The sequence below is a fragment of the Rhinolophus sinicus genome, chromosome 17 (genome assembly GCF_057876585.1).
Source record: "Rhinolophus sinicus isolate RSI-liver-muscle chromosome 17, RSI-T2T, whole genome shotgun sequence".
In the NCBI taxonomy this organism is placed as follows: Eukaryota; Metazoa; Chordata; class Mammalia; order Chiroptera; family Rhinolophidae; genus Rhinolophus; species Rhinolophus sinicus.
In genome coordinates, this window is record NC_142517.1 from 191,664,825 (window position 1) to 191,686,687 (window position 21,863).

The window sequence follows — 21,863 nt, forward strand, 5'->3', positions numbered from 1 at the left end:
AAACTTTAGGAGTCATCAGAATCATTGGAGGAAACCCTTAAACACATGCGGATGAGCTCTGCCCTCAATTTCTCATCCATTCATTTTATTACATTTTTCCTTAATTCAGATTAAAAAATAAATTAATAAAAACTCTTGAACAAATATATATTTTTTCTAAACAATCAACTCATTCTTTTAGTCATTTATTATTTATACTCTCAGGTGAGGCACAAGAACTTGCATTTCTAACAAGTACCCAGATGATGCTGATTCTGATGGCCCTTTAAGAACCGAATTAAAAATTCAATTCAGTAGATCAGTAATCAGTGAGGTACTTGACTATGCAGCATGTGTTCTATTTTTCCTTATATTACTTAAGGTAAATCTATAACTGGGCAAGCCCTTTAGCCCTATATTAATATAACATTACATAGTTTCTTTTTATTTTTATCAGTTTGCTTCATATAGAATATAAACAAACAATATTAAACAAACTTCTTTCCAAAACACAAAACCAACTTAAGTAAAACTGCAATGTTTGCTTCTTACTTTAATCAGGTTACCTAGAACACTTAACTTTTAAGGTATTACTATAAAGAAAATCGTATGACCAATTCTTCTTTACCTGAAGTTAGGCGTCTCTTGCCCTTCCTCACATATTTTTGCACACAAACATAATCATTCTTACTGTGTAACTTCTGATTTTCAAAGTATAAATTACATGATTGATCTTATTACCCAAAGTAAGATCAATAACTCTAGACTGTCTCATAGAATAATATTGCCCTGTAGTTGTCAACCAACTAATAAACATATTAAAATATCTGGAAAATTTCCAAATTGGCTAAATTTCTACTATTTGTTTTATTACATTTTTTCTTCAATTCATATTAAAAATCAAATTAATAATAACTCTTGAACAATTACATATTTTTTCTAAACAATCGACACATTCTTTTAGTCATTTATTATTTATCCATTTCTACTACTGTACAAGAAAATATCATAAGGCTTTCTCGAAGAGTAGGGAATACTTTTTAAAAAAAATAATATGATATTTTGATATGACACAAGTTAAACAACTCTCACAATCATACGTAATCCATGATGTAAATTCACTAAGCAGATAAGGTATGTTTAAATGTGGTATAATTTTTTTAAATAAGCATTTTAGTACTTTAGTAGTGTGATGTTAAATGTGTAAATAAATAAGAATTATTTAAAGACTAATTTTCTGTATGGAAAGATCCTTCAAACGGAACATAAAATGAAATAAAATATAATTCAAGTGTTACAAAAATTTTGAAAAGAAATTTATTCATTTCTTCTTTGATATTATCAGAGAAAAATCATGAAGAAAACACAATGTTTCCTTTGCAAGTTTTAACTGGGTCATATTATTTTTAGATTCCTAATTTAAATCATTCAATTTTTCTCTATCCATTCCACTTCCAAGTTTTTCCTCCTATCATTATTTCCATGCAAATAGCAATTTAGTCAAAAAAAAACCTGCCGTTTAGTAAGATAACTAGCTTTGAAAGAAAAAAAAGTGAAAATGTTGATGAAGGAATCTATAAATTCTGAACATTTGCATTTACTATTATGTCATCAAGTCTATAGTAATCATGTCCAAAATAAATAACATAATCAGCATTCTTGTCTTCACCCAAAATATCCCAACTTTAGCTCACATGTCTGGCTAACTATGAAGCTACTTCTAACTTAGAATTATGCATTTTACATCCAGCGTAAGTGAAACAAATAATTATAATATCTTGACAATAATCTTATTTGTTACTTAATATTTCAAGTTGATTCCTCTAAAATATTTCAGTTTTCAATATCAAGAAACATTATTACAGAGTGGACTCACACTTAAAAGCACTACATATTTTGATGCAAAATATATAGATTATATTAATTTAGGTTAAATTAATAGTTGGAACTCCTTTATCTACTGTGGGGTGATAATTAATTACTAATTAGCACATCTGATTATAGGCCCACATGGTAAAATTCATGATTAGAAACCTCGTAACAAAAAGCCTTCCACCACAGCTTTCATGAACTATGAACTTATAAACTGATAATATATCAGTGGTATTACAAGAACCAACTTACAAAACAAATTCCTACAAAGTGTTTTTTGTAGCAAGATGATAATTTGAGGTCGTTATGCAATTATCTATCTCCAATCTTAGTGTGAAAAAAAAATCACTGATGCTATCAAAGCATTCTGAGAAAGTATTACAAAGATATTCAGTGAGTTAGTAAATAAGAGTAATCAAAACTGCATTAATAAATTAGATATTTTCTACAAATATGGAATTGTGCAAAACACTAGATATAATGGCTTGTGTATTTACTGATTTTTAATGAGAATGAGAATCATTTTACTGCAGAGATTTGATGATATGGTCCACTGTTCACCTGAGACCACCAAACATGGCGTTCTTAAACCTGCTTCATATCTCAGTTTTCAGTCACTGAGCATTTCCTGAACAGTGTACTTCTGTTCAGCTAAGATATACTATTATGGTATCCCTCACACTCCACTTAAAATATCTGGAAATAAAGCAAGGGAATCATTGGGCATAATTTCTCATGAAATGAATAAGTAGTAGATATTTAAGTGCTTTATAGCACCCCTCAATGGAACACATACTATAGTAACCATACAGACACACACATACACATGTGTGTCTAGTATGTTATATTGATAATGAGAGTATATTTGTTATTTTACATATTTTCCTTACCTGTCAAGTTCTTCAGTCCGAGTTCTTGAAGTCCAAAGTTGCCATCTTTTCTATAGTTTAAAAATATTGCCAAGGCATATCGATCTTCATAAAGTTTTGTCCCACGAATAATGCGTAAGTTCTCCAGAGGCAGGTAACGAAACTGATTAAGAGCCACTAACACATAGCCTGTGACTTCTCGAATAGACTGAAAAGACACAAAGAATTGTCTGTGTTAAAATATTTAAAATTACTTGTCAGTATATTTACATAGTCATTCAGATTAAAATGAGTTATTTAATTATAATTTTTAATTTTAATAATACGCTCACTTCCACATCATATTGTAAATAATTGCCTTGATAGCACAAGATCACAGAGGGTTATAATCTCATTTGAAGTATGAGTTGTATTTTTTTAAGTCATGAATGTGCTTATAGTAAAATAATGAATTTTGTTTTATGAAGCATTCTTCATACCTGAGATTTGAATATAATTAAAGGGATAAAGATCTCATTTGTTGACAGACTAAAATGAGTCAGAACGCGCAACCATCTATCAAACTTTATATAAAATAACACAAATCGATAAGCTTATCACAAATGAAACAAAGCTGTATTAGTTTGTAAATTGTGGGATTTCAGTTTTCATAGATTTCAAATTACTACATGGTGTTTAATACTATAGTTATCAAAGAACAGTTTCCTTATAAGTCTCTGGGGAACATATATATAAACAATATGCATTAAAGACTGGTTACGGTCTCTAATTTGATTATGACCATTTTTTTATTTTTTTCTGTCTATTATTTAAATGTAGTTGTCTATGAGTTAATTACTCGCATGTTCGTGAGATATGTTAAAGCTAAAAAAAGTCACAAAAATGGCTTTAGGTTTTATCTAAACTTACAGTTTTTCAGTAAAATGAACAAGACCATAATGATGGCTATGAACACATATTACATTTAAAAAAATAAATATAATAGGAAAGTACTGAAACATTTTATATTATTTTAATGTCAAGGCTCTAATTCTTATTGGTACTACAGTACTCCTCACCTTCTAGTATGCTATACAGTTTATATATTTATTATATTTAGTATTCTCAGTCTTTCTCTCCCTTTCCCATAATATAAGCTCTACAAGGGCAAGCACTTTGATTTGTTCATTCCTGTGTCCCATGTGCCAGAGTAGTGCTGATACATAGTAAGAAACCAACAAATATTTGCTGATCACTAAGCCTCCTCTCTGTCCACACCTTAAACACTAGGCAAGTCACGAAGTTAAGAGAAGTGCCCTTCTGGATCCAGCATTCCTCTCTTCTAGACCTTGCTGAAAACCCCTGTGATTCCAGAATTCCATTCCTAAATAGTCCCGAGCCCTTAACCAGAACCTGCAATTTCCTCTTTCCTAGTTCTGTGATCCAGACAACAGATTATGCCACCAATGCCCATGCACCTAGGAAGGATGAGTGGTCCACATGCAAATGTATGAGGGAAGAATGTATGGCTCCTGGACGTGTGAGCTAGAATGTCCATTCACTTGTGTTCAAGGCCTCTCACAATACAGGACAGAACTGGTTAGAGGAGCGGCTACATGCTAGAGTCCATCTCTCCCCCTGCCATGATATTCCCAAGAAGTCCAAATATACTAACATTTTATCTGGCCATCCAGGTTTTTATAAAGATGTGTCTGTCAAAGTGGGAGATAAAACATATTTTATTTAATAATATTTGTTTGATTTATAATAAAGAATCAGACATAAAATATGTAGACTTCCATTTATACTCATGCCCCAGGTTCCACAATTCTTCAGGATGAACATGCTGCCACTAAACACCTAGAAGAGTAGAATCCTGATGGAGCAATGGTGGAGATGAAGAGCAAGGGACATATGCAACTTCTCATGTCTATCATCAGATTGGGAATTTTGAGTCACTGTGGGCATTTTGAGACACTGAGCATTTTAGAGTGAAGAGATGAGTGATAGGGAAATAGGAAAGAGGGGTTAAAGATCAGTAGGGAATGCACTGTTTGTACACCACAGTTTGTCTGAAATTGCACCTGCCCGGAATAGTGTACCCCCAGGCCCCTACAAGTCTCCCTTGAACCACTGTTGTAATGGTTGAACTGTTATCCCTTTGAGTTCTTAAAAGAAAGGTCATAAACACTTCCTAACATCATTTGATCTAAAAAGTACAATTCTTTCATTCATGATAGAAATAATCCATCTTTTAATTTGTACACAATAATTATTAAGTGACCCAGATTACAATGATAGCACTAAGATCAATGTTGGGGGTGGAGGATGTATGATCAATCTTCTGTCTAAAATACATCATAATATCTGTCATTCTTTCTAACAGGCTCACCATTATCTCCAATTCCACTAAGGAAGTGATTCTTCTTAATCAAAAGCTGTAAAAATCCATTGGCTTATCACAAGATGAAGGAATACATTAATGGGATTATCAGAGAAAACACAGGTGAACCACACTCAGGTAATAGAAGAGGCTTATGAGCAAAGAAGCAATGTCAGTACCAATTGTGCAGTATTTGTTAGAAGGGTATACTCTTATTAGCTATGAATTGATAAATATATGCCCTTTGACATGGCTTTTAGACTACACATTAGCAGGGGCTACAAATAACCAGCAAATAATAAGGACTCTAGTATAAGACGTGTACAGGTATGAGCCAAGAACAATGCTGAACACAGAGAGAAGGATCAAATAAACACAGAAGAGGAAGCTCCAAGTGCCTTTAGTTACAAGAGAAAGAAAACCATAACTAAGAACATCTTGGCATTCACAGATTAGTTAATGTATTTGCATTTGAATTGCACTGTAAAATATATGCATTTCTCATTCAAGAGTAGTCCTTAAATTAATTTTTCTTTGAAATACTTTTGTGGTCTTCATAAAAGGTCAGGTTAAAGCAACAGCTACTCGTTTGTTGAGATTCAGGGACTGGCAGGACTGTCTTATAACTGAGATTCTGGTGTCTGAAATGAGTCACTTTTATTATATTCTGTTAGTTATTCTCTGGTGTCGCAAAATAATGTATCTGATTTAAACATTCGATTAACAAATACATTTTTGCTATCTGAGCTGGACATCATTATACGTTAATGCTACGACTGCATATGTTCAATCTACTTTAAACAAAGCCACCAGTGAGTAGGTGATATATAACCCACCCAGAGTAAATTATTGATGATAATGATGGTGAAGATCCTATCCACAATATCCTATGCATCCCTTTCTCCTACCCAGACAAATAATGTAAATAACAGGGGGAAAAGGATGATAGCTAATCCCTCAACTCAAGATTTGTTGCTCTAATCTCTTATGTCTGGAGGGGCTCATGAAACCAAAGGATTTTTAAATTATAGGAAATAAACATAAAATTCTTATACTGAAAAGCAACAAATTGTGCCTTGATTAGGGTACCCTAAGTTTTCTGTTTTCTATTTTTTCAAAGTCATATTCTTTTAGGTACTCTTAAAACGTTTCTGTGAACAAGTATCTTGAAATATATCAATAGGACATTCCACCACAGATACCATGAGCTATGACGTTTACTGATCGCAAATAAAATTACAGGAAACAATGCAGTAATGGCAGGGTTACTTTCAACTTAATGCTGAGAAAGAGTCAATAACATGGCTATGAGTTAATGCTGGCAGATCACTAAGCAATCCTGGTAAAAGTCAAGAGAGATCTAAAAGTGTCAATTAACTTTTACAATGTCTGAAAAGGTCACACGTTCATGTCAGTCATCCATTGTTCCTCTCCTTTCAGGCTTCAGAGAGAAACTTAGTACCGCCATCTTTTTAACTATCTCAGAACTTTTCATGAAAATAAAAACAGTTTTTAAACACACAGACTTAACTAAGGGAAGTCTTACGGTAAGAAACGTGAGGTCAACTGCCAGGCAAACCTGGGCTCAAAACCTCTGTGCTTTACTAGCTTCGTGATCTTGATCAGATTGTTATTCCCACTAAACTTCAGTTCCTTTAGCTATTAAAAAAAAAAAAAAGCAACAACTCTATTATAAAGATTTTATAAGGATTGGGCAATATAATAAAAGTGTCTCACAAACAGTAAGTGTTCAATAGATGTTAGCTATTATAAATGTCTCTGATAATAGCCAAGATGAACTCTATGGGGAGAATCTAATTTGAAAACAAAAATAATTATAACATCATTACATAAGAGCCGTTGCTTTTAATCTTTTTGTTATGTAACTTTGCAATGTTTATATCTTGCCTCTTCAAGTTGCAATTTATTCCTAAATTAAAGAATTTGTTCCTTATACTTTTTCTGTGTACGTTATAGCCCTTAGTACAGATTTTGGCACAGATATTCAATAATGGCTGCTGAATGGAATGGAATTGAAAAGTTAAAAAGCTATGCTTAAGGTTTTTGACATACTGTTTTCCATGGAAAAGGATTTCATTAACTTTCTGTTAATAAAACAAAAACAAAAACAAAAAAACACATTGCTTGAACAACGCATCATGACTTGTGCTCAAGGACCACGGTAGTAAGTAGACATCATCAGAATGCCCAGCAAGGAGAAAACCCTGACTCTGCTTCTGGCTCAGTAAGTTGAAGTCCAGGAAACTAGCCACTTTGTCAACCAAAGAGTGAACACCCACCCACCTAAAGATAGCTCTCTCCTTGTGGTGTAAGCTTCTGCTGACTAAAATTGACTGATTTGCATTGTCAATGTACGTTTCTACAGCTGCTTTGCTCAAGGAGTGAATACAATTGAAGATCATTAAAGCCTTAAATGCTTCAAAACTCTTCTAACTGAAGGTACAATCTGTTCTGCTCATGGCTTTTGATGATGAAAATCAAAATAAACGGAAAAACAAGAGAAATTATATTTTCTAGACCATAAAAACCATAAGCCTAGAAAAAATGTGCATGTTCTAAAGGACAGACATTTATAATACTTTGTCCAATATAATATTTTAAGAAAAATATATAAAACCTGCAGTCATAAACGTCCCAGGATTTCCAATGGGTGCCATTCAATCAAAAATTAGAAAAACTATATTGCTTTGCTGGGCTTTTCATTAACCTCCAAATTCATCCCAGAGAAAAAAAATCAGTCTTTATTATTTTTCTTTATTAAATTTCTCTTTCATTTCACAGCTCATAATAATTAATTTTTCTTGTATTTGACACAATCCCCTTATTCTCTTATTTTAGTTGGTGCTCCATAATTCGGTCCTTAGTGAGAGTAGTGAATAGTTCCTTAAATGTTTCTTTGTCTGCCTCAAGATTTAAGTGATTGAAGTATCTCAGGATTCCTGAAAAATTAATCGGTGTTTAGGAACAATTTTATGTGCAGTAAAGACAATGGTATATTCTTGACTAAGTGTATAAAATTCTGTTTCCTGGATTTTTCTCCTACTCAAATTATACATCAAAATCCATGTTTATTGCTTATTATTTTTTAAGATAGGCATCATTCGAAAAGATACCTGTTTTCTGTGAAAACCTTCGACAGTAGTCAAAATAGTTTTGAATTCTTAGCTTCTACTCCCGTGTATTATGTACTCATGCCCAATTAGATACCATCCACAAACAATACTAATATAGTCCATTAGTCAAGACATAATATAGTGATTACTTATGATCTGTAGATTTGAAATTAAATAAATCTGTAAGATCACAGAAAAGAGTAAGGAGCGAAGAACTATTGGAGGTGTGTGGGGAAGGAAAGCCCACTCTCTGTTGGTAATGACTGTAGAATATATGTTTTCTCTGACAGTGACAAATGTTGTAGCAAATTGTAAGCTCTCTATCAGTAAGCTCTCCATCAAGTTTCCTTAGGTAATTAATTTCTGTCCCTGGCCCTTATGGCAAGTCTGGGAATTTCTAACACAGAGAATATTCTTAACTATGACATAATTTTAAGAAATTTGCCAGAAAAAAAATTCTAAGCATACAGCAAACTCTGCCAATTCCTTCTGCATGCAGAGAAAGAAAGTGACTGACTATATACCTCATTCACATGTGAAACTTCCAAATGTGATGGGGCATTCCGCTTTGGAATTTTGTTTTCAGATTTCCCACTTTCCTTAAAACTCTTCTGAGTGTGTCACCCTGGTAAGCAGGGACTCAAAAACTCTGTTCGAATTAGATTTGGAAAAAGAGAGTAATGTGAAATGTCATGTACTCTACTGTGGGTCAGTTGAATCCATGCTCATTTTATACAGCATGAATAACACTGTGTGGGTAGACAATCAGATCTAAGTCTTCCCAGCAAAACTGCTAAGTCTAAGCCACTTCAAGCCAGTCTCTCAGAGGTTATGACTTCTACAATCCCTACTTTCTAAGAATGTACAGACCATTCATTCATTCTGGCCACTTAGCCAGCTTTCAACCCATGACTTCCTAGCAATAAATAAATACCTTAGTTTCACTGAAAAGTGGATTACTTAACTCACCTCTCTCAAAGTAAGCATTTTTTTTCTCCTCTGCATCTTTTTACGGGGTCTACATTCCCATCTGGTCCTTCACCTAGTGACCTTATCTATATCCCTGTATCACAGACTCATTGTACTAGAGTCACATTACACATATTAAGTTTGGAACTCTTGTAGATCTATTTACATAATCACAGACAAATCTCAATTTCATGTGTCTATATTTCAAAAAAAAATATGTACTATTAAAAATTCCATCATCTCTCATTAAAAAAAAAAAACATATTTTTCCCATATGTTTATACAGGTAGCTTTACATTTTTAAACCTGAATTCCAAATTGACATTTTAACACTCTTTTATAACTATTTAAAATGTAGTGTTGAATTTATTTTTTTTTTTCCCAAGAGATATACTCATCAAGCTCCAATGATTTGGAGAATTAAATTTTAACTGTAATTAGTTATACTACATAGCAAGCTAGTAAGAATATTTGGAGACTTTTGAATTAAACTTTGATTAACTATAGATAAGAACTTAAATCAAAAAGAAATGATTAGCTATCAGAATGTTCATATAACTGAGGTTACACTTGAAACAAAGCATTGTAATTTTTATTTACATTGTATACGTGATGAGTGTTTTTCTCCATAGAGAACCGAACTGGTTAAGGCAATGCAGCCCAATGATTAAACTTGGGTGCTGCAGTCTGACAGGTCTCAGTGTGACTCTTCTCTCTTTTACTTGTTGGCCTGGAACAAGTTATTTAACCATAATTTATTTTGTGAAATACAGGATAAATTCCTAATAAACGCTTAAAAGTTGAAGATCTCCAAAAGTGATCAATGTCATCATATTATTACTGCTAGTGCCATTATGCAAATAATTGCAAATAGTTTGTATAGTTTAGGAATGGTAAATAATAAGCAAGCAAATATACATTTGATATTAAAATTGATTAAACAATTTGTGCTACATAGTGCATAAAGGTGTGAACTCTATTCAGTCTTCCTTTTATGGGCTAAGCTATGACCCCTCAGCATTTATATGTTGAAAACCTAATCCCCAGTATCTTACAATGTGACTATATTTGGAGTTCTTTAAGAAGGAATTAAATTAAAATGAGGTCAAGAGTGGTCCTAATCCAATGACTGATGTCCTTTAAAAGAAAAGGAAATTAGGACACAGATACACACGCGGGGAAGACGATGTGGAGAGACATAAGGAGAAGAAAGTTATCTACAAGCCAATGAGAAAAGTTTCAGAAGAAACCAACTCTGCTGACACCTTGATCACAACCTTCTAGCCTCCAGAATTGTTAGAAAATCAATTTCTGTTCAAACCACTCACTCTGTCGTACTTTGTTATGGCATTCCTAGGAAACTAATATACTACCTAAGTTCACATCCTAGCAGTTAGCAGCAATATTTTGGGTAAATCATTTATTTTTCTGCACTTCAATTTCTTCATCTGTCAAATGGGGATATGAAGGTCCCAAATTGCCAGGATTATTTTGGGAAGTAAATCCCTATAAGTTGCTAAAGTAAAGGCCTGACATATAGCAGGTTTTCAGTAGTAGTTTTTATTTTATTTTATTTTATTTTGAATCCAGAATCGTTATGCAATGTGTTGTCCCTGTTGCATAGCATATGTAAAACTCTATTTCTATCTTTCTAAAGCAATAACCTTTTATCACCAAAGTTTAGACGAGAAAACTGCTTGATAACTCTTTCAGTCAACAATTGAGAGTGACAGCGTCATGTCTGAGGTCTTTTATAAACGTGATTTTTCCCCTCTCAAATGTAAAGGAGGAAAATGGGCCTTCCTGAAATGATGCGCGACAACAGCTGCCTCTTTTAAAAAGCATATGGGAAAGGGCCTTGGAGGATTCAGAAGTTAGAGGTGACTGCTTTCGTGACTAGTCTGTTATTTTTAAATGAAAAGGGTGAGCAATTTCAGAAATAGTAGAGCCAAAGTATCAGGACTGGATTTGACAAGACTGCCAAGATACACGTTAATATCTGTGTCAATATTTGGCTGTAAAAATAGAAAACCAAAGGCTTAATTAATTTATAAAGAATAAACATTTGCTTGAGTCATCTCTAGTGACAACAAGGTCTTCTGTTTCTCATGGTGCTCTTAATATTCAAGTCAAACAAATACAGCAGATATTCTATAGACATGTGTGGATATAGTCAGTACTACAGATATTAACAAAAATTGAGATCAGGTGTTTGGAGACTAGATATTAAAATGCTTTCCATATTTAAGTATTTTTATACAAGTCACATGTTTCTAGGTGACTACTTATTTTTCCTAATAATTATATTAACTTGTAATTACTTACTGATGTCTGTATGTAAAACATTTTTATATATCATATTTTCTGGACACAACAACTCTTTCATTTAGTACTATTATCTCTATTTTATAGTTGAAGAAACTAAAATTAAATAATTTTCCCCAAATCACACAGACAAAAAAGTAAGGAGGAAATACTTTAAATATATATCTGTCATATTCCAGAGTTCAAAATCTCAAGCATTTTAGATATTTATTTCAAAAATTGGTGAGAATTCCTCCCTGTTGAAAGTAATATCCATACGAATGGATATATATATATATATATATATATATATATATATATATATATATATGGATATATATATGATCTAAAAATTGTGACATAAGAATGACATACTCTAAGTTTTCTTTATTACAGAAATATTAGCATAGCCAGAACATTTGTCAAACTGTAGCATGATTCTGATATATCTAAATTCCAAATATATTAAAATGTATAAAAAATAAGCCTAAATGTTTAAAATAGCATTCTCATAAGTGCCAAGAACCAGAGGTCTTTTTAAATGGATATGCAGAATCAAATAAGATTGAGTACATGAATGCACAATATAAATATGAAATACCGATCCTAATGTAAAATGATTGAGTACCCACCCCTTCTAGGACCACCAATAGTGGAGGTAGAAAAAGCAAGTTATTTGAATTCAGAGAGCTATTTCTTAGCTGCATGACCTATATCATAGTACTTGACTGAACCTGTGTTTACCTAATCCAATTTTTGGAAAAGGAAAATGAAAGGCTGTTATGTTTGGGTTTTCTTTAATTTAAAAAGTGGACAAATTAATATGTAAAAGCAAGGGCACATACTAGATATTTAATAAATATTCACTTGAATCCCATTCCTCATAAAATTAATTAAATCTGTGTTTTCCACCCCATCCATCCATCAAATTACGGATTCCACAATTGTTTATTAACCACCTACTATGTAAGAAGCACTGTTCTAGGTACTGGAGACACAGTGGTGCACAAAACAGACACGGCCTCCACTCTCATGGTGGTCATTACCCTTCATCACTTCCGATCTTAGTCTAATGACAAGATTGGCACTAAGATAAAAGCTCAGCCAAGAAAGATATACAGGGGCTTGAAAGCTAACTCTTATATCTTTGTTTCTTTCAGCATAAATTATTTTTTTTAGAATTTCACGCATTTAACATCAGTTCATCTTGTATAAAGTTATCTCACATTCTGTTACACATTGCCTCCTTCCATTTATGAGAAAGAATGTGCATTTTTCTTTTGACATGATTTCCTACCAAGGGATGCTTGTGTGTGTGTGCGTGTGTGTGTATGTTTTTCAGCAGCCTCAAATACACAACTTCATCCTCAAATATTTCCTACCCCTTTTTTGCTCTTTACTGGAATTTTACAGCAAGGAAATCACATAGTGTCTTCCAAAGGTAGTGTATACATTATTTAGAGGTACACATATATTGATTTCAAAATATTTTTAAAATGTCATGACTTTCTCGCCTATTTTGGTTTCGTTCATTCAACAAAATGTATCTGTGGTGCGTTAGAAGTTATGCTTTGCTTTGGGTTATTAAAACCCCAGGGACCTAGCATCAAGCTTGTGGTTTTAAAACACGTTTTCTTGAAATACACTTTAAAATACACTTTCTTTTTGTTGGAGAAATTTCAAATTCTGGGTCTTGAGCAATAAATGTACAAGATGAGTCTGAAACATCTCATTATACGAGATAATGAGTCTGCTATCATAAATTACTATCATCATATCAAAAAGGCTCAAAAGCCAATTGGAAAAGATACTTTCTGGCCAATGACAGGGCAATTTGAATTTCAAAAATAATAATAATTACAAATCATCGAGTCCCACAAAATATATTTAAATCTATGAATTCCTAATAATATTAAACAAAACTAATTAGTCACCTTTGGACAATAATATAGAACCAATTCATTTATTAATAATCAATAAATAAAAGAAAATAACCAAGCATTTATCTTGTTTTGTATATGAACTATAACACTGGGTGACCAAATATTTGATTAAAGACAGCACGTCTTTATAAAGTATTCCAACTAATAAATAAGAAAAAAATTAAATAAGTATTGATCAATATTGGTTTATTAATTGTAACAAATTTAAAACTCTTACTAATATAAGATGGTCACAATAAAGGAAACTGAATGTGAACTATATGGGACCTTTCTGTACTTTCTTCACCATTTTCCCATAAATCTAAATTTTTTCTAAAAAATAAAGTTTATTTTAAAAAACTAGAGCAGTATCATTCTGAACTTCCATATGAATAAGAATTCTAGGTATTCAGCAGCAAAGGCTGGTCATTGCAAATGACCTTACAATAACAGAGAAAAGTGATGGGGGACAATTCCATATTGAATTTCTGTATGGCAGATAGGGGACCTAATTAGAAAAAGGTAATGTAGAAATTCAGATTGTTATCTTTCAGGCAATGGGGATTTAATGGTGCTATACACAGGGAAATTAAGCTGGTTAATTAATTAAGCTGGAAATTTTTGTGGTTTGTTTTATAGAACTATCTTCCTGGTTGCAGTGTAAAAATGGAGCAGAGTGATAAGAGGCTGATTGAGACAGAAAAGTTAGGAAAATTTTGCCAGGCAAGAGATGATGGATCTTGAGAGTATGATGCTAAGCGAAATAAGTCAGACAGGAAAAGCAGAGAACCATGTGATTTCACTGATATGTGGTATATAAACCAAAAACAACAAAAGATCAAGACAAACAAATGAGAAACAAAACTCATAGACACAGACAATAGTTTAGTGGTTGCCAGAGGGTAACGGGGGCGGGGGTTGGGGGGGTGGGAGATGAGGGTAAGGGAGATCGAATATATGGTGATGGAAGGAGAACTGACTCTGGGTGGTGAACACACAATGGGATTTATAGATGATGTAATACAGAATTGTACACCTGAAATCTATGTAATTTTACTAACAATTGTCACCCCAATAAATTTAAAAAGAAAAGAAAAAAGAGATGATGAAGGTAATAAATACAGAACAGCCAAGGGTGAGATTCAAGGCATCTAAGGTGAATAACAAATATGTCTGTGACTTACTGGATATGGGAATTAAGGAAGAAAAAGAAACAGGAAATGACTTCAGTTTTTAGCTTGAGAGGCGGGGATATCATTAACTGAGATAAAGAACAAGTTTGTGGAGAGAATTTTCCTAAATATTATGTGAACATCGGTTACCTGAAGCTAAACTTTTTCTCCTTTGAAAATTCTTTTAAATTATATATTATCTGTAGTTCTGATAAATTTGGTTAGGAGGCACATGTGTCTGATATAGTTTTCAGTGTGGTAAATATGTTTTTAACTTCAAAATATTAATAAATTATGTTAGCAGCTGTAATTTCATATTTATGTGTGTCAGTTTATACTATTCTTTACATAGATATAAAAAAAAAGAACAGTAGTTCTTAACTGGGGGTCTTTTCAGGGGACATTTGGCGATGTCTGAACACATTTAGAGTGTGACATTTAGAAAGGGCTGGCATCTCTAGAAAGGTAGAGATCTTGGATGTTAGTAAGCATCATACATGCACAGAATAACCCTTGCCTATCCCCAATAAAGAATTTTCAGGTCCAAATGTCAATGGTACCAATGTTGATAAACCCTGGTATAGACTTATCAATTTGGGGCAACTCTTTCATTTTATTGCTTGTAGCTTTGCCTTGGTAGTTTTCTAGAAGTAGTAAAAATTAACAGTGTCTGCCAGAATACTGTTAAAACAATCCATAATATATGAATTATAATGAAATTTAAATTAATATCCTTATATTAATATATATTTTCTTAACCTAAGTGCATTGTTACACATATCCAAAAACATAAGCAGGTAGAAAAATAAGATAGCTACACAAAAAGACTGACTGAGATGGCTGTCTGAATGATGGCTTGTTGAATAACTCCATATCTATTCATATAAGTAAATTATACAAACATAAGTGTTCTCTTTCTATTTTATTTTTCTTTTTCACTTTGTAACCTAATTTTGCAGTAGCAAAGCTTTCTATGTTGATTTTTCTTTTTATTCACTGAAAAAGGCTTGCCTAATGCAACTCAGGGATATTAAGACTAACATGTTATATTTATAAACAATAAACAAAGTCAGCCATTCCTTTAATGGATACAGTCCTCCTTTCTCTATGAAAAGGTTTATTTTACTAGAAAAAGTATGTTTTATAGTCCCCAAGCTGTACTCAGTAACCAAACTAGTTTCGGTACAAAAATAAAAACCATGTTTTCTCAATAGGAACAAATGAAAAAATGAACAGTTTTCACCAAACTTTTCCCAAATGCTTATGATCATCTTTTTAGTTCTTCTCATTGACTACATTCCCTTTAAGCCAACCAACAAAGATGTATGATGTTTCTGTCTCCTGAATCAACTTCACTACCTTCCTCTTGGGGATGAATTTATTAATCACACCAGGCTTCAGCAGCGGTTGACAGCGCTGGTTTACACTCCCAAGGGTGGCTACTCGGTTCATGATGTGCTCATTAGGACCAGAGACATCAATATCTTTCTCATCTCCTAGAGCATGAAAGTGGGTACGGACTTCATTCTCATTCCAATCACTCTCTTCATCAGCTTTATCATCATCATAGCACTCGTGTCTTATATGCACATTACCATTTATAAAGCCCTTCAACATAAATATCACATTTAACCTTCAATCAGTAACTTAACAATTCACTAAATTTCAAGAGATTTCATTTTCAGAATTACATTAAACTATAAAATGTACTGAGGCTTTAAGTTCATGAACTACAAGAATCTTAGAAAGGAACCAATATTAATAAAATTATGGCAAAGGTGACATCTGATTAACACTCTTGAATTACACCACGGGAAAGCATTTTGCTCCCTTGCCTAGAACTTGCTCTTTCAATCCTACATTAAGCAGGCCCCAATCCTAACATCTGATGCAATCGCTACTAGCTGACACGTGGACATAAAACTTATAAAATAATTCATGCCAAGGTCTGTTTAGCTGACACAGTTGCCTCAAATCCCTTGTAGAAATTGTGAGTGTACAAAATGATAGATAAAATAAATGAGGTCATGGAGATTAAGTTTCTGCAGAAGGATGTTTTCTACTGCTCGAATGAACTTCTGCAGCTGCTATTCATAATACAACAAGTACTATTAGTACTACCTACCATTACTTCCACTCTTATAATTGATTACTTTTATTAGCACCTACTCTATAACTGATACTGTGCTCAATGCTTTTCCATAAAAAGATCAAATTTATTATCATTGTCCTTACCTTACCTTTCTTTTAAAGACGTGTAGTTTTATTTCTTCAATTATAACCACAATTCTTCCACTGTACTCCACAGTATAGTCACTTATACTGCATAAACACAAGGCCATGGATGATTACCTAATTTTTATTACTAATTGCTTCTACATTACCTCAAAATAATTTATTGACGCTAACATGCCATGGAAGGGGAAAAGACAATAGGGACAACATATGAAAACATTTGGTGCCTCAAGCGTTCTGCTGAGAAAATTATTATGTTTTCTGACATTAGACTAATGTTTTCAGTATTTGACCAGAAAAATCTGCCACAGATGTTAGGAGAGATGTTACTATTTCTAGTATACATGTTTTTGTAAGTAATAAGGTAAGTCAAAGTAGAAAATAAAATTGAATTCTACATCCAGAGCAAATAAAAACACCGAATTTAAGATTCTGAATAAATGCAGAAACACAGAAATTTGAAAAAATAATCCCTTCCACAGAAACTACCATGGAATTAAGAAATCACTGGTTTCTACACATGATTCTATAAACTTAAGTTATGTAAATGCATTTCTTTCTATTAATATATAAAATCATAAAGTATAGTCATATTTAAGGAAGAAAGGCCAAACATTTATCTTTAGCAACACATTTTTAAAATTATCTCAATTAAAAAAAATCTGTCAATATCAAATTTATTTTCAAATATTAAAATAGAAATGATAAAATATCACTTTCAGTGGCATGCGGCAAATGGGTTTTTAAAAACATTAAAAAATATTCTATTTTATAAGGTGCTTAAATATCACTGGTTATTTTTAAGTCAGTACACTTTTAAGTATTATATTAATATTTTTGGAAGTGCGATATAAAAAACCAATACCCTATATTTTTCTAAGGATATCGTAGGCTTCAGAACACATTTTGCTCAATTTCCTTCGAGTTATATCATATTAGTATAGGAAAGATATAGCAAATGAATGCTCACAAAGTGAATTTCAGGGTCATTAGTATCCAAGTTTTGTATAATTTTATTTGCTTCACATACTAGATCATGAGCTTCAGGTAGGAAATTATGTATCTTCAGTGTTTTAACAGTACTCTCCTGTGCAGTGGCTAGCATTATACTTCATATATATAATGGTAATTATTAAACATTCATTACATTATTAAATAGCTGAAGATTCCACTTATAACGCTCAATTTCTGACATTTAATGTTCTAAGAGGACAAATGCCTAAACGTGTCCTCAGAATATATTTTAGAAAAACTTGTTCAAAATTTTAACTTTGCTAAATTCTTTTCAAAATTCATTCATTCCGTATTCCTTCATTTTGTAAGGATTTGATGAATGCTTACTAAATACCAAGTCTAGGCTTTGTTTAAGAAGTACCTAGTTGAATAAAACCAAAAATCTTCTCTAAAAGCTTGGCATATAATAGGGAACTGCAGTAAGTACATAAGCAGCTTCACTTAAGGTAAAAAATGTTATGTAAATGTTATAGAAAGTGATAACGATGAAGACTTTTGAGGATTTTGAGGTGACATATATCAACAAATTATGATATAATGCAGAGAAGAATTCTCTGGAAATACTCAAGTATTTCCATCTTCCAATCTTTTGATTATCAATTACAAACATGATAGATAATATGGAGAATTACTAAAAAAAGAGAATCATCTTGAAAATTTATGAGGAAAGCCCCATGGATGACAGCCATATGAACTTGATTAAGAAACCAACAAAGAACACCACCCTAGGAAAGGATCAAGAGTAGATTTCATTGATAAGTAGAGATAACCATATGTGTGCAGGATATGTTCTGAAGATAATAACAACCATAAAATACAATGCCATTCAGCTACAAAGCAGAGTCAAGAGGAAACCAAATCAGCGTAATCTGGATTACAATTATATTGTTTTCTCATGGAATTAGAACATTTTATTTATTAATTAATTAAAATGTGCAGGTTATCACTATGCATCACATTAATTAATTTATATTCTTGATTCAGTAATGTGTTAAGGTTGTTTAAAATTAATAATTTGGAGTACAAACACTTTTTTTTTTTAATTCTTAGTGACCCTAATTGTGTAAAACATGCAAGAATCTGATAAGGTATCAAACTTTTTTTATTGAAACTGCATTTAGGCTACATAATTATTACATTAAATTACACATTTAAAAATTCTCATAATCTATAAGAAATATGCATGTTTATTGACATAACTAATATAATGAAAAGGACAAACTGTTTTGCAAAGTCATTTCCCTGTGCTTTCTCCTTCAAACTGAATATCCTTTCACTTTTTTTTTTCATCTCACAAACTTGTAATTCTAAACTCCTTTAGGCATCATTGGTTTTTCAGAAGTACAGCACAAGCTTCAATGAAAACTCCCTCAGGTTTAAACCGTGAATGGTTTGTGGGCACAGTTCACAAAAATAGATTTTCTAGTGCTTGATAGTAAAGCAAATAGAGCGTCATTTCAAGAATCGCTTTGCCAGTTCCACAAAATTTTACAATGAGCAATATTAAGAACAGAAGTTTTAATGCAGATTGTAGTCAGGGCCAAAAAGGCTATCATTAAGATGAGGGCATTTTTTATGAATTAGAGTGTAATATAAAATATACAAAAGAGAGATTATCTCGGAATACTTCACAAGTTTCTAATTGCTGTAACTAAACTATTCTTTGATCAAAATGTCACAGATATATTTTACTTACTCTTCTGATATACTTTTGACAGCTGTCTAAATGTGTTGAACACTTTCAAATCATAAACTGAAAACGACCATTCGACTGGATAAAGCAATAAAGCCATAGGGGATTTCTAACTTTCCAGATTGCAACACCAATGAGAGTGAATAAAATCAGTAAGTTTTTAAGTTATGCATTTATTTCTTATTAATATCTTCAAGATTTTTATTTTGTGGGGCAAGTGGTTACGCTTATCTTTCAAATAAGTAGGTGCCCAGTCATTCACTGACTGTTTCCTTTTTATTTTCTACCTATCACACTCTCACCTTACTCTCTCCAATTTACAAAGGAAATTTCATTTCTGTGGGGAGAACCCATTCATATTGAAGACAAACCCAAATTCGTAATGTGTGCCATTGAGTGTATATGACAGAAACATCGAAGGAAAATGAAAATAGAGGCAGGGCCTAAAATATTTTCCCCACACTCCTCACAAAAATCTTAAATCAAAACACAGATGCAGAGAAGATTTACATCACCTAGCCACATTGACAGAGAAATAAAACTAAGATCATTTCAAAAGTATATTAAAGAATGTCTTCTTTTTTAATTAAAATATAATTAGCATACAATATTATATTAGTTTCAAGTGTACAACACAGTGATTTGATATTTATATACCTTACAGTGTGATCACCACACTGTCTAGTAACCATCTGTCACCATAAGCATGTCCTCTTTATCAATGTAGTGACAAAAATTAAGACAACTGAAAATGATACCAAAAACTCCAATTTTTTTAAAAAATAAAATATGTCCTTCTACACGTGGAGTTGGATGCACAGAGCAGTCGAGCAATCAGTTAGAAAAATATAAATTCATTTAGGTTTGAACAAAATGTATTTCTTTACCTAAAAATGTTCAAGTTCCTTAATAAAGAGCCTGAACTACTATTAATGGTTCATTGTATGTAAAAATATTTATGCTAATTTTATACTAAACTATGTATACTTTTTCTTCTAAGTGTGAATTAGGTCTTTCTCAATATAATGTATGCTTCACTGTTATCCATAAAGGTGAAAGTTGTGGAAGGCTTCTGGTGTGGCTGAAGATGGAGATCTGAATTGAATACTATGGCAATTCTTATTGAATTGCCGAGTGGCTGCATGGGTGCTCTTACAGAGAGAGCACTGTGGAACTCTCAACTACTGTCTGGGTAAGTTTCAAATCACACTTGCACTTGTATTATCAGTGGATACAACCAGGCCAGTCTCTTTTATCTTTGTAACACCCATGCCCAAGATAGCTCATAGTTAAAAAAACAAAACAAAACAAAACAAAAAACATGAATATGGAAAGGAAGGAAGAAAAAAAGAAGAGAAAGTAGGGAGAGAGAGTGAAAATGTTAAATGACAGAAAACAACATAGTGGAACAACCCTCAGCTAGTGCTTAAAAAGGACATTCTTTGATTATTTATCAATATTAAGATGTCTTGCTCAAATGTGTGCCTCATTTACCTCCATTGCATTTACTTCCTGTGCACAGCTTTTCAGTATATCATTAGCAACAGAATTCACAGGAAGAATCATTTTATAAATGCTGATACATTTATTATCAGTAACCATACTAGTCTCCAAAAACATCAGCGTTTGAAATTATGCATTGTAAAATACTTTATTTTCAACCAAAACATTCCCTTAAAAAAGAAGGAAGTGTTAAGGACAGTGGTTTCCTTCCAACTAGTCAATTATTCTTTACTAATATTGTTCTATTTATTTTATTCTGAAAACCTTCCCTATGCCTACCTGTGGGTATCTAAGAATATTTAAGATTCATTTAGCACAAGAAAATATTCTTCATAATACAAACTATTATAGTTCATTTCAATTTTATTATTTTGCATTCACTTGTGCAGAACAGTCAGACAAGCTATGTTTTCATCTTTGGTTGAAATTGAAGATAACTCATGAGAGGTTTACATATTATCATAATATGTCATTTGCATCAGCTGTTCCATTGAAGTTTTATAACCAAAGCTGAATCAATTAAAATAGATAAATCTCTAATAAAGTATAACTCTAACCCAGAATTTCATCACTCATTCCCTGGAGACTGAGCAAAGATACCTGAGGCCAAATTTACTTAATTGTTTCCCGATAAAGCCTTGTGTTTAATCACAAACTCCTTCAAAGGAATTCCTGACAGTTTTAATTAATTAGTTTCATTTCTTGTTCATTCATAGAAATAAAAAAAAAAAAGTATATCCTTTATCTTAGCTAAAACGTCTTTCTTTCTCTCTGTCTCTCTCTCTGTCTCTCTCTCTCTCTCTGTCTCTCTGTCTCTCTCTCTCTGTCTCTGTCT

General features: G+C 32.4%; 1 protein-coding gene across 6 annotated transcripts in view; it reads right to left on the bottom strand.

Annotated features, from left to right (window-relative positions):
• Positions 1–21,863, bottom strand: part of ERBB4 (erb-b2 receptor tyrosine kinase 4) — a 1,041,923-nt gene that overhangs the window by 478,576 nt on the left and 541,484 nt on the right. For all 6 annotated transcript variants that reach the window (XM_074312694.2, XM_019727015.3, XM_019727016.3 and 3 more), the window contains exon 3: positions 2,742–2,928. In XM_074312694.2, the coding sequence (XP_074168795.1) occupies positions 2,742–2,928 (187 nt within the window). The remainder of the gene's footprint in view (positions 1–2,741; positions 2,929–21,863) is intronic.